General features: G+C 41.9%; 1 protein-coding gene across 6 annotated transcripts in view; it reads right to left on the reverse strand.

The window, feature by feature from the left end:
• The window catches only part of KANSL1L (KAT8 regulatory NSL complex subunit 1 like), a 97702-nt gene that overhangs the window by 81024 nt on the left and 1994 nt on the right, over window positions 1–14684 (reverse strand). For 4 of the 6 annotated variants that reach the window (XR_012154379.2, XM_073306704.2, XM_073306700.2 and 1 more), the window contains exon 2: window positions 5876–7011. Coding sequence is in view for 5 of the 6 variants with exons in the window: in XM_073306704.2 (XP_073162805.2) it covers window positions 5876–6981 (1106 nt within the window). In the remaining variant the exon portion in view is untranslated. Of the gene's footprint in view, window positions 1–5875; window positions 7012–7125; window positions 7384–14684 lie in introns of all 6 variants that reach the window. The other 2 variants (XM_073306701.2, XM_073306703.2) reach the window with 2 other exon arrangements.

Consider the following 14684-nt stretch of genomic DNA (forward strand, 5'->3'; position numbering starts at 1 on the left):
CAGCTGAAAGCATTGGTGAGTTGATGTAAGCAGGATGTTGGGGAATTTCTTGATAAGAGTTTAGAAATTTGACATCTGGGCAATACCACACGTCCCAAATTGGTTTTGAACAGAGCTTCAGAAATGGGATAAGGAAGCTCTTTGTATGGTTTCTAAGAATTCACATCCAGTTTCTGGAATGGTAAATCTGGTGAGCTGTCACCTCATACAATGGTGTCTTCACCAAAAGATCATCCAGGTACTGGTAGTCTCAGGATGGCAACTAGCACAACAAGCACCTATGTGAACACATGAGGAGAGGAAACGGGCCAAAGGACATTGCCTGGGACTGATGCTGGTCATTTACAATTACAAAGCTTAGGAACTATTGGTGGCATAGATAGATCATCATCATGTTCCAATCTTTCTTGAAATCTATGGAGCATAAGAAGTTTTTGGGAACTATTTCTTGGATCGCAAGAGTTGAAGTTGCCATTCTGAAATGAGCTTTATACTCAGAGAGGTTGAGGATGGATAGATCCAGAATCACAGAAGTAATTCCAGTTCTTTTTATCATCATGAAGAACCTGGAGCTGAAACCAAAGTCTGGCTCCGTTGATGAGACAGATTATTGTTCTGGTGTCAGGAAGACTTGCTATACAATCCACAAATGTTTATCTTTTCACATCAGCTTGAGAGAGAGGAGGTGAAAGCAAAAATTCCCCCATTTTCCTCATGTAATTTTTTGATGTTCATAGTGAGGCCCCTGACTGGTATGGACATTGCTCACAAGTTAGATATGCTAATTCCACTACAGTGGAGACAGGCTAAGCTTTCTTTGCCATTATGTCCTCCCCAGACTTCAGACTTGCTCTGCTGAAACACCACACTATGACCTCAGTAGAGGACTACCAAAGTTGAAGCAACATTTACTGGCAGAAAACAACCCCACTATTGTAGATTACAGAATTGATAGACTTAAGCTGCACAGCAGCTACAAACTTAGTTTTATCAAGAACCTTAACATATAGGTAAAATCTTTCCAGATCAATGGAGCCCCTCTATTATGAGGAATAAAAATTACAAGTAAGGAAACCAGTGCTTTTCTCATACACAGCAGTCACATTACTCAGGGAAAGCTGTAAGAGCCAGTTCCTAGAGAGCTAATAAATACCAAATACAGAGCAACATAAATCCATCTAGGACAGCAGTGTGACACTGCACCCATATTCTTCACAGTGATATTATATGATAGGATTATAAAAGTTATGATATATTTTATGCATGATAAGTCATGTGAGATGTCATTGGAAAGGTTATGATTTGATGAATATGATTATCCTATTTGTATGCATGTATCATTTTTGTATCCAAAGTTATGAATATTGACTACATATTTATTTCACATGTAGCTATTCCTGAGCAATGCCCAATAGGCAAAAGGCTCTCAATGTAGATGGCTGGCTGGGAATGGCCCATTCAAGTTAATGAAGCATTAGAAAGAACAATAGGCCTTTAGTAGAAGCTTATCTCCCACCTGGGGAGCCTTTGGAAGGATGCTACAGACAGCCTCCGAGTAATGGCTGCTGTGACACTACAGGGACATGTGACCAGGTCACCTGGACTTCATCTTGGGATGTTCGTATTTTTCCATGGACTGGCATGGGAACCAAGCTTTGAAACAAAGGGGTCCTGCCATTTGCAAAAGCTACATAAGGCAGGGGAGTAACATCATTGTGGTTCTTCACTGACTCCCCACCCAAAGAGACTTTTGGAAACACAGTCTGAACTGGGGGAAGTGCTGGACCCAGGCTAAAAGGGATTTTTAGCCTGTGAATGGAACACCTGGGGATTCCAAGCTGTAAGCAAGTGTAGCTTTCCCCTTAAGAATCTGCAGCCTGTTTGTATCATCACTCTGGATATGAATAGCAGATTCTCACCCTATCTATGTAGCATATTAAGTTTAGTTTGCGTTTGTTTATTTGCTAGGTAATCTACTTTGATCTGTGTGCTATCCCTTATAATCACTTAAAATCTATCCTTTGTAGTTAATAAACTTATTTTTGCTTTATCTAAAACCAGTGCATGGGAATCATAACTCGGGGCAGAAAGCTGTTACATATTCCTCTCCACATTGAGGAAGAGGACAAATTTTATGAGCTTATGCGGTACAGTTCCTTGTGCAGTGTAAAACGGCATAATTTTGAGTTTATACTCCAGTGCCTCAGGAACTGGGAGGTGCCCTAGCTGGAGCCTTCCCATGCAGGGACTGGTCAGAGCATCTGCATGTAACGGCAGCTGGGTGTGTCCCTTCCTGTATGTGTGCTGGTGAAAGTACAGGCTGGAGCCTGGAGAGGGCTTGGCAGCTTGTCACAGCAGCACAATGTAAAAGGGAGCCCAGGCCAGTGGGTCAGGGGGCTCAATGGTACCCCAGTTCCAGGAGGCACCCCGGGGGGAACCTGTCACAAGCGGTTCCTCAATCTTATTTGATCACACACCCCTTCTTTGTGCCTGTAGTAGTTTACGCCACGCCACCTCCCCTGCCACACAAGTACATATACCGATAAAAAGAAAAGTCAACATGCAACTTTCACTAAATATTAAAAAAAGTAAGGCATTGATTCAAACAGAGCCAACTATCCATTGTAATAAGAGCAAAATTGTGGTCAATGCTTACAATTAAATGTGCACATCATGTCATAACAAACAGATTAACGTACAGATGGCAACAACTTTGTATAATGCTATGCAAGCTTAACAGAAATCCATCAAAAAGCACAGCACCATCTAGATGCATAGCGCCATATGAGGACCTGATATGTCTGGAGGAATCAGCATTGTTAGTTATTCACTGCTGTGGGAAAAATGTGCACATTCTCATACCCCCTCAGAATACATGTGGTGCTAGAACACAGCAGCCACTCCTGGCCAATCCCAAGTATGATAGGGAAGAGAAAGAACCTGCCTTCTTCACCACACCTGTCGGGCCAGGTCAGGAGACAAGGGATATGGGGGTCAGACAGGGATTTATAAGGGCAGGTGGTGGAGGACAGACTGAGGCAGGGACACATGGAGCTGAAGGAAGGGGGCTGGCTGAGGGGGTGCAGGGCCACATGCGGGTAGCGGGAGTGAGTGTCCGAGTAGGGTGGAGGGACACATGTGGACACGGGTGCAAGGACACATGGGGGTGCAGGGACACACAGGGATAGGAGCAGATGTGCCTGACTGAATGGGAGGGGCCAGGGGTCAGCCAACAACCCATCAAGTTCATACCCATGTTTCTTCCCAGCAATTACTTCCCTCTCCCTGAGCTCCTCTGATGACTCCCCCAAGCCTCTGCACAGCTTCTATAAGTGGCGCAGGAAATATGGTTCTGTACTATAGTTTAAATGAATAATTACTCAGAGTTCTGTATTAATAGGCCTAAGAAGGAATCTATTTGGCAAAAAACATTTCCTGAATCTTTTTTTATTGTCTGTATTATTACAGACATACTTGCTGATAGGTATTTTGAAATAAATTACCAAAATAATTGAAATTGTGTGATTATATTGTGTTATTTTGACAAATAAAATACGCAGAATTTTAAAATATTGTTTGAATAATTTTTAATTTGGCACAGAATTCCCCCAGGAGTATTCAATTCCTTGCTTTGCCACGGACTTCCGGTGTGACCCAGTGCAAATCACTTAGACTACCTGCCCCTCAGTTCCCCCACCTGTAAAATGTGGATTATAGCACTTGCCTACTTCACCGGGAAATTGTGAGGATAAATACATTAGAGATTGTGAAGTGTTTTGAGATCTACAGAGGAAAAGTGCTACATAAAAGAGAGAGACATTATTATTAAACTCTAGCTGGCTCATCAGGATGTGGGTTGAATCTTGAATGCTGCTGATGCTAGAGCTAGTAATCAAGTGGGGCTAAACTACTCTGTGCTGCTAATACAATCACTCTGTGCTGCTTCAATGTTATTTTGCAGTGGGTGCTGCTCTTACTGGAGCTAAGCTAACTCAAGAGAAGTTAATCGGAGCCAACACCGCACTGAAAACAAGCCTGACACGTAGCTGTGAATGCAGAACAAAGTGAAGACAGAAAAGAGGAAATAAGGAAGATGAAGGACTGTCAGGATTAAGAGCTGGCCCATTCTTTGCAAGTAAAAAACAAAAAAAACACCAAGCAGAATCTCACTCCAAATCCTAGATTATTCCCTTCCCTTTGAAATCAGAAAGTAAATTTGCCATCAGTTTTCCCTATTCAATTCACGTGAAATAATCATGAAATAAGAATCTCAGAGCAGCACTATTATTCAGAAGTTCAAAAAGATCAGCTAAGAACATGCTTGTTGATTCTTCTCCACTGGGAGGAGTTAATGATGTTATTTTTTCCATTTAAAACAATTCAGAGAGAGCATAAAATATAATCATATTAAAGATCAGAGTGTTCAAACAGAAAAGTTAGTTGGCAATTCATTACATTTTGGTTTGGTATTTAATACAGCACGTACCATTTTCACAACGGACAGAAACAAATTCAAATACACTTTGTATATTTTTCTCTCCCATCACCTTTCCAGACTCAAATAGTTTCACAGAAGGCAACAGTAACATGATATCATATTAGACACTATTCTGTACTACTGTACTATTTTTAAGGCTTTCATAACTGGAGCTAATAAATATATAATAAAGGACAGAGAGCCCTTTTCAACAAGTACTGAGATCCAGTCCAATTTAAGATGAAACTTTCCTGGTTTTTACTGAATGTTGTGGTTTTCAAAGGTCAGAACAAGAGACAAATATTTTAATATACATTAACTTTAGGACTTAGAAATAAGAGTTATCGGGCACTTACTAATCAGTAAACCAATTTCCTAATCAGAGACCATTACGAAGGACTGGAGACCCCACCAACAAATCGGAGGACAACCCCCTATGAAAAGCCCAGTCCAAACCTCAGGTGCTGGAATGGGGAGGGTGATGGGATTCCTAGTTGCTATCCCTAGACCATGCTAGTGCCTACAAATAGCGCGGTTATAGCAGCACGGAGAGCAACACGGATACTTTTAGGTGCTAGTTGGAGCAAAGTTAATGCATGTATGTCTACCCGTGCTGGAAATCACACTTCCAGCTGCTATGTAGACATAACTCTGGATGCTGCAAGGTGGCAAAATGTCTATGCTATCTTAAACCCAGCCTCCATTTCTCCTCTCCGAGAATAGTTTTAATACCTGCCTCTGTCTAGTCACAAAAAGAAAAGGAGTACTTGTGGCATCTGTCTATTCACAGATTTCCAAAGGCAGAGCGGCATGAAACGGATTCATGTCAGCTAACTGTAGTGAAAGTTATCAGTGTTGTTAATTGAGCTCTGCCTCCTTCCCCCCAGGGGAAAGGTATCAGTAAGAAGCGAAGCGCTACTGCTATCTGTACAGAGGCTCAGGAAGACAACTTTACGAAGATATTTTCTGACTGAATTGATGAAATCATAAAAACAAGATTTTTTTCCCCAAAACTTAACATTCTCCAGAAAGTGGATGTCTTGACTCCAGACCAGACCAGAGAATTTCTCACTCACACTGATAAGTCTGAGTAAAGGCTTGAAAAATCCACTCTACTCAACACTGATTAATTCAAAACAGTAAAATTAAATATCTAGATTTTACAAAACATATGCCAAAATTTGCTCTCATTTACAGTACTGAATTCATTAAAGTTACTCTGGTGCAGTCCTTAATTACCACTCTTGTCAATACTGTGCCTATCATATAAATAGATATCACAGCAATGCAAAGTGTTGCTCTCTGCATGCTACAACCAGGTCCAGGCCCTTCAATTTCTTGGTTTGTAACCGCTGTTAAATAAACACATAAAAAGTCTAGCAATAGTTTAACACTTACGCTTCCACAGTTTTTCTGACAGTCTGTTCATCACAATCATCATCTGAGCTACTGCAAGTGGCATCAGAGTCCAGATCTTTCTCCACATGAGTCAGCAGCCCTGTAGCAGAGTGTGCAAAACCCCAGATTTCACCAGGTTCAATGCCGAATCCATTCTGTGTGTCTTTATTTGAATTATTGTCCAAGTTAGTTATACTGCTTTCTGCCCTAATTTCTGTGCATCCAAGGGAGCTACTATCCAAAAATCTGGTTGAATCATGAAAAACTTTCATTCTTTGGAGCTGATGTTTCACAAAGCATTTCAGCTGGTGATCACAGTGTTTGACAACATGCTTTGCCAGGAGTATCTGTAAACGTTTCTGAGCTCTTTTGGCTCGACTGAGCACAACTTGTTGCTTACTGACACACTGAAGTAAATGAGCATTCAATTCCTCTTCTTTACTAGTGTGGGTGCAGCTCACAATTGCTTTCAAAGGCTCATGCACAACTTGATGCAATGAATTCCCTTTTTTGGTTTCAGCATGTACTAGTAGACCCTTATCCGAAAAGCCATTCTTCCGATACCATTTACAGTTTGGAAGCTGCATTTCTTCCACATTATTGGATTCAGTTACATTTGAATCCAACAGTCTCTGCATTTCTGCCAAACTCTGGGTCATGGTCTCCGATAAAGTTTCCCCTCTGACCTGCTCTTCAGGTTCTGAATTATTAATCTGACTGACCTGTGCGGTAGCACTATTGTGTAGTAGATTTCTCATCTGGGAGCAGCTGTGCTCTTCTGAAGTCCTTTGCTTACTGTTTTTGTTTTTTATGTTTAATGGAGAATTTGTGCTCATTAATAAGACAGATTGATAATGTCTGGAAGACTGAGGAGAACCAAAGTGTTTTACATTGAAGATATCATTTCTGAGGTTGGGCTCAGTAGTGGGAAACCCCAGGACTGAGCAAGTAATCTGTGTGATGGAATCCTCCTTTATCGTCTCTTCGACTGCTCTGGAATTTTCCATGCACAAAGTTGTATCAGACTCCATAGCTCTAGAGGACAAAGAAGGTGACAAGTAGATACCATGACCTTTTGTTGCTGCCTCTCTGAGGGCTGGTGTCATTATAGCTATTGTAGGTAGTTTACAGCAAACCTGAAAATAACAGGGGATATATAAATTCTCTAATTTTTAATTACAATATACAAATAAAAGACCATTCCATGTAATGTTTTTTTTTTAATTCTTTTAAAATCATTTTAAACCTACCCAACTAATGCAAATTCATCTGATCGACAGGGCCTGACTGGATTCCCTCAAAAGCCAAACAAGATCAGTTTTTCAGTATCGGGCAGAGCTTGTTTCTAATGCAATAAAAGGCTTCCCCTTCCAGCAGAAGTTCTTCACTGCAGGCACCTTCCCAACTGGCCAGCTCCTTAGGTTCACAGGAGCAGGGCTTCTCTGTTGTGCAGATTAGTAGGAGAGAATCTATGGTCAGCTTGAGGTCTTGGGCAAGCTGAGACAAGACTGTGGCAGGGAAGTTTTAAAAAAAACCATGTGAAACAATAGGTTTGTTGAAGAGGTGACTATAAGTCAGTGCTCCTTGTTTATTCCCTTATCTTAAGAGAGTTCCATTGGAGGGGTGCCTTCTCCACTAGCCTCCCTCTACTGTCTTCAGTTTGATTGGCCCTCACAGCCATTGCCTAGCTCATTTCTCCTCAAATCTTGGGTCTTGTCACATAATTTAAGTGTGAAGGGCCACATAATCATCTCACCATTCCTTTGTGCTCCCTCCCATCTATTTGTTGTCTCCACCTGTTGTTTTTCTTCTTATACTTAGATTGTAAGCTCTGGGAGGCTGTACACTGCCTCATATATTGAGACCCTGTTCAGAGGGCCCTTAGTGCTACCAACATAGGAATAAATACATAAATATTAAAATACAAGCTTTAGCTTTGGAGAGTGAGATATTCTGTTGTCTACAGCTATTGTTAGTCCAGTACAATCACTGCCCTCCCCTAAGGAGGGCGGCTATAAATCCTGGCTGGGGCTCAACGGAATGCCTGTTATAATCTATTTGGGAGTGACCACATTTATTTTTGTAGAAATTTACTGTATTTTGTGATGGAACCTGAACACTTGACTTCTTATGTTTAAACAAACTGTTTGCACAAATGCAGGGTTTTTAAACCCTGGCATTATTTTTCTGCTGGGCAGAATATTCTATTTTATAATATTTCTAATGAAAATAATGTAATAAACTTTACTGTGAAAGTTTTTAAAAAATACAAACAAGGGGCTGCCAGGGAGATGCACTGAATTAGAATCCAGGCAGACTCTCCAGACTTGTCAACATTTTAAATGAAGGGCTGAAGTGTGATTTCTCAACATTCTTCTTTTATAACTACCACATTAAAATCCTTAAAAGTAATTAGTCTTTACAACATTAAGTCCATCGTAACAAAGCTTTTGTCAGACATATCCTTTAATTTGGGGGTTTGGGAGATTAGTTTTTTTCCCTTTTCCCAGACAGGCATGTGAAATAACTGTGATAAGTGGAAAAGATGTAGCTGGAGGTGCTAAAAATTAAAGCAGGGGCAGAAGTCAGGCTTCCTACAGAGTTTACAAGCTTACTAAAACCCCAAAGGGAGTCCCCGCATTAGACTTTCTTTGAGCTCTCAGCAGAGGATCTCTTAAAAGGATATGGTCAACTTGAAATCTAGGCTTATACAGCAAGTTTAAAGCAGTTTCAGCTACTACACCTGCCCCTGAATCCAACCTGCCGATTTGTGCAGTTTTATAATTACATCTTCCTTTTCTAAATAAAATATCTTCCTCCACAGCTGTGAAATACCCATATAAACATCAGGAAAACATGACTACACACAAAGAGCAATCAAAACGCACAAAGTAAACAAACTGAAAACAAAGACAAATTTCATATATACCTATATACTCTAAGGTGCTATTTGGAACAATATAGTACAAAATTTTCACACAGAAATGCGATGTTTGAAACTGATCATGTACCTTTAAACAACACATCCTTCCAGCTGAGCTGCAAACTCCCTAATTCCAACAAATACAATTCCAAATTTTCCATAGGTTTGGGAAAAAACACTGAAAACGCAAACTAATCCATCAAGCTTGACCAAAGTAACGGAAGGCAATACTCCTGATGAGGGACAATGCAAAAAACCAGATCTGGAGTTCCTGAAGCAAGTTGCTTGAGTTACAATGTGGTTAAAAATGGTAGAAAATCTTTTTCAAAGGAGAAAACTCCTGATTTTTCAAACTGTCAAAGCTGATTAACACCTTGCCCAATAACCCTTCCACATAATTGTCTGCCACAGCAGAAAATATTCAGGTTGTTTTGTTTTTGTGGAGTCAGAATTATAAACCAGTATACTTCCAACCTTAACTATGGAGAATTTGGTATCTCTCCATAACATCCACTCAAAACAAAGGCAGCCTTGTCAGTGATATAGGGCTGAAACAAAGCATCATCCACAAGACTAAACATTCTTCATTAAAACTGTCCTGAGCTCCACAAAAACTGCCCATTTTTCCTTTTGACAAGTTTGGGGTATTTTGTTGCATTCTGGCATCAAGTAGTAAAAATAATTTCACTCCACCTTCATTGGAAGCAAACTGCTATGACCAAGCCCTTTGCTTCCACAAAGAAGCAAGTAGTGCAATATGATGTTTATGAAAAGGCTGAAATCTTACACTGGAAAGAGCTTTCTTGTCAAAGGTAATACTTTCTGAAGATATTTTTCCATTGTCTAATACTTTAGGTTTCCAAACTAGAGCAATAAAAATTCTACTAGACTAGCAAATAAGTTATTTTTAATTATTTGAAGTTCAACTTTCACTTAAATGTTGGTTTTTGACACTGAGAATCTGATTTTAAAAACGTGAAAAGAAAGGAGTAGGAGAAAATTTTTGTTTAAAGAAACAGAAGTACTGTATATGCACAGTAGAGCAACCAGTGTTTAAAGTGACTCTATGTTTATCCAAACTAGAGCCTTAATTACACAGTAAGACGTAGCCAGGAATTTCAGTTTTGCACATAGTGTAAGTGCTCCATATGAGCGACACCTTTGCACCTACTATAAACACACACAAAACAACATTTTTAAAAACTAATTAAATGATCACTAATATTCTCCAATCCCCCTAACAGTCACTGTTGTTCAATTCCTCCGCACCCCACCACATCCTACTTTTCTACTCCACTCTCACTTTTGTCTTATTTTCTCATTTTCTTTCCGCATCTTTTCCTTATTCCTGTCCTTTTCTAATCCATTCCTGACCTCCCTCTTTGAGACTTCCTTAGCTTTCTATTTTCAAATGTGTTTAAAGGGATGCATTCAAAACTTAAGTAAAATGTCATGTTGGTTACTACTACCCATCTTGGATTATTAAAAATAAAGAACTTTTAAAATCTGTTTACTTTTACATGTGGAAGATACTGGTTTACTTCGGGTATTTCCCTCAGAAGAAGCAACATAAATAGACTGATCAGTTTCACTTTTGTTTATAGCTACTTTCACTTTCTGATTCTCATGAACTTACATAGTGCTGAGGCTTTAGCTTCAATTTCAGGAAAACCTTTAAATAGAAATGTTTAACTGATTTTTTTAAAATGAAAGAACATTTCTATTCATAATAGAGTCCTGTAAACCCCATCTGTGCACTCCTACCCTTCTTCCCACATTTTGAAATCAAATTCTAAATTTTTAGCCTCAAACTAGACTGCTTAAGGGGACGCGATCAACTTGACAACCTTTCTTCTCTTTTGTACCTACCTTATTTACAAGTAACACTTCAAGTTATTATAACAGAGATTAAAGGAAAAAAATATTGTTTTCAGTTTAGTTACTTTTTGAATGGGACAGCTCAGTGGTTTGAGCATTGGCCTGCTAAACCCAGGGTTGTGAGTTCAATCCTTGAGGGGGCCATTTAGGGATCTGGGGCAAAAACTTGTGGATTGGTCCTGCTTTAAGCAGGGGGTTGGACTAGATGACCTCCTGAGGTCCCTTCCAACCCTGTTATTCTATGAAATTCTATGAATCAGCAGTTTTTAAATGCAAAGGTGGGCACACTATGGCCCGCAGGCCACATCCCACCCAGCCCCTGAGCTCCCGGCCAGTGAGGTTAGACCCTGCCCCTTCCCCTGCTGTTCCTCCTCCCCCACAGCCGCAGCACGCTGCACCGCCAGCACTCTGGTCTGCCGCTCCTGCCAGGCAGCGCAGACGGCGTGACTGGCAGCTCCTGCTGCTCTGAGCAGCATGGTAAGGGAGCGGGGGGGTGGGGGGGGGTTGCATAAGGGGCAGGGTGTCCCAGGGGCAGTCAGGGGACAGGGGGCGATTGGATAGGGGGTGAGGTCCCGGGGGGCGGTTAGGGGCAGGGGTGTGCATAGGGGTTGTGGCAGTCAGGGGACAGGGGGAGGTTTGATGGGCAGAGGTTCTGGAGACGGGAGTCATGGGATGGGGAACAGGGCAGGTTGGATAGGGGTTGGGGTACCGGGGGGAGGTTAGGGGCAGGGGTCCCGGGAGGGGGTGGTCAGGGGACAAGGAGCAGGGGGGGTTGGATGTGTCGAGGGTTCTGAGGGGAGCAGTCAGGGGGCGGGAAGTGGGAGAAGGCAGATATGGGGTGGGGGCCAGGCTGTTTGGGGAGGCACAGCCTTCCCTACCCAGCCCTCCATACAGTTTTGCAATGCTGATGTGGCTCTTGGGCCAAACAGTTTGCCCATCCCTGATTTAATGTATAGAAACTTACACTGTTTCTTCTACATGAGTTAGCATTTTAAAAAATGAGAAGGCATTTAAAAAAAAATAGGAAAATTAGACTGTATAAACAAAAGTTTACAGGAGCTAGGGCCTGGTGTAATATCCAAAACCACATTTAATACAATGTTTGAAATGACTAGAATTCAAGTTGATAGTGTCTCTAAGACCTGTTCCTGAAAAATCACAATTCATGTACTAGCTCAGGGGTGGGCAAACTACAGCCCGCGGGCCACATCTGACCCACCAGCGAATTTAATCTGGCCCTTGAGCTCCTGCTGGGGAGCAGGGTCTGGGGCTTGTCCCGTTCCCGTGCTCCAGTCAGGGAGTGGGGTCGGGGGCCACTCTGCGCATGTGTGCCGGGGCTCCTGGAACCAACAGCATGTCCCCCCTCCAGCTCCTATATTTAAGGGCAACCAGGGGGCTCTGTGTGCTGCCCCCGACCCAAGCGCCACCCCCACAGCTCCGATTGGCCGGGAACTGCTATCCAAAGGGAGCTGCAGGAGAGGCAATCTGCAGATGGGCAGCGTGCAGAGGCACATACCCGCGCCTCCACGTAGGAGGAACATGCTGCTGGTTCTGGGAGCTGCTTGAGGTAAGTGCCACCTGGAGCCTGCATCCCTGAGCCCTTCCATGCCCCAACCCCCTGCCTCAGCCCTAATCCCCCTCCTGCCCTCCGAACCCCTCATCCCCAGCCCAGAGCCTGCACCCGCAGCTGGAGCCCTCCCTCCCCCCCCACACACACACCCCAACCCCATGCCGCAGCCTGGAGCCCCCTCCCACACCTTAAACTCCTCATTTCTGGCCCCACCCCAGAGCCAGAGCCCTCACCCCCTCCTGGACCCCGACCCCAATTTCATGATCACTCATTGCCCGCCATACAATTTCCATACACAGATGTGGCCCATGGGCCAAAACGTTTGCCCCCGCACTAGCCACTTAATCACTGGGACTCCTTGCAGGAGTAGGGGTTTGTAGAAACCATAACTGAAGAGATGCTGGCCCCAACAGCGTCCTGGTTAAAGTTACGAAGGGCAAAGAGAAGTCCACCCTTAACCACTTTGGACTCTACACTGACCTAAAAAGAAGGTATAATCCTGCTCAGCAGCTTTTGTTTATTGTTCAGAAGCAGCACGGTTACTTACTATGAATATGTAAATATTTCACTATTTTGTTCTATTAGTAACTCCGAAAAAGAGGGCAATGTGGGGAGTCTCTGTGTTTCAACAGCTCTTACTGTGCAGTCAGTACTGTACAGAGGGAGCTATGAACTCAAGCATTATGTACGCTCCAGCAGTTATAAATCATAAATTACTCATCTTTGAAATGAGTATACATTATACACCTACAGTGGTCTCTCTTTGAACACAAAGGGACTCAATTTACAACAAAAAGAAAAGGAGGACTTGTGGCACCTTAGTCTCTTGTGCCACAAGTCCTCCTTTTCTTTTTGCGGATACAGACTAACACGGCTGCGACTCTGAAACCTGCCAATTTACAACAGACCACCTACACTGTTTTAATTACACAAAACATCAAAAAGGACATACTTCAACTGGAACTCATTACTACTCATTTACGATAAATCCGTAACTCATTAAAAGCCCTGAATGGAGAAGATATTTTCCCCTTGTTCCTCAATGATATTGAATCCAGGAGCATATGCTATTCCAATATTTCAAAGTGTATCTCCCCTCTATCAGTTAGTTCAGATGTTCTAATATTTAGTGTCCTCATATTTATCTGTTTATTTGTAACAGAACATTTACTAAAATTGACAGGTTTCAGAGTAACAGCCGTGTTAGTCTGTATTCGCAAAAAGGAGTACTTGTGGCACCTTAGAGACTAACCAATAAAATTGGGGTTTTGAATCTATCATGCTAAAATTAGGAGATTTTTTGTATTAAATGGATCACTCAGGGCTCTCAACATGTTGTACATATGTCTCTAATATAAATATTTGTATTACTTCTAAGTACATTACAAGCTCCATAAAGAAACTGTATGTGATTATTTCAAATATCCCTCTGAATCAGTCAGTCTCTGAAGAGGTTCCATAAAATGTTTTTTAAACAAGACCAACTTAGTGTTTATTCTCCTGTTAACATGTTGAGACTTTATACTTGCAATTCTATTAACACAGGATTTCTCAAACTGGGGGTCGGGACCCCTCAGGGAGTCGCGAGGTTATTACATGGGGGAGCTGTCAACCTCCACCCCAAACCCCGCTTGCCTCCAGCAATTATAAAGGTGTTAAATATATTTAAAAGTGTGTTTATTAGGGAGGGTCGCACTCACAGGCTTGCTGTGTGAAAGGGGTCACCAGTAAAAAAGTTTGAGATCCACTGTATTAACATTTATGGGAGTTCCCAATGCTAACTCATAGAACTCATAGAATATCACAGACCAATGGAATGAACAAGCCTTCTGGGTGAATAGATCAGTCTTCTATGTTTATGTTCTTGCTCTCTCAGTAACCTTATGCATTTTCCAGCTTTATTGTTCAAGAAGTTTCATGGAAGTTTTTTGGTCAATATTATGAAACATAGTTACCTTTTAATCAGTGGCCAAATCTAATGATTAGACCAAGGGACTGTTTCTGACTCCACCCATGAACACAGGTAAGTTACATACCTACATAGGTAATGGTATGTTCCTCACTGTAGTATAGCTGAGTGCTTCGCACTCACTAATGGATTTTACTCTTAAAACACCCTTTGAGATAGGGAAGCATCATTCCTGTTTTACAGATGAGGAACTGAGCCACAGGGTAGATTAAATGAATTGCTCAAGGTCACACAAGACATCTGCAAGCATTCTTGAGTCCCACTCCTAAACCCATTCCACACCCACTAATGTTTTAGATTACCCCATCAAAAATGATCTGTGATTCTGGGTACATAACTTGTGGTAGTCTGGGCCTGATTTTGAGACGGGCTGATTATCCTCACCTCCAGATCAAGGCAATGGAATCTGATAATTAGGCTCAAAATGGGCATCCAAAAAATCAAAGGCTACTTTTGAAAATGGTGACCC

The sequence above is a fragment of the Lepidochelys kempii genome, chromosome 11, assembly GCF_965140285.1.
Source record: "Lepidochelys kempii isolate rLepKem1 chromosome 11, rLepKem1.hap1, whole genome shotgun sequence".
In the NCBI taxonomy this organism is placed as follows: Eukaryota; Metazoa; Chordata; order Testudines; family Cheloniidae; genus Lepidochelys; species Lepidochelys kempii.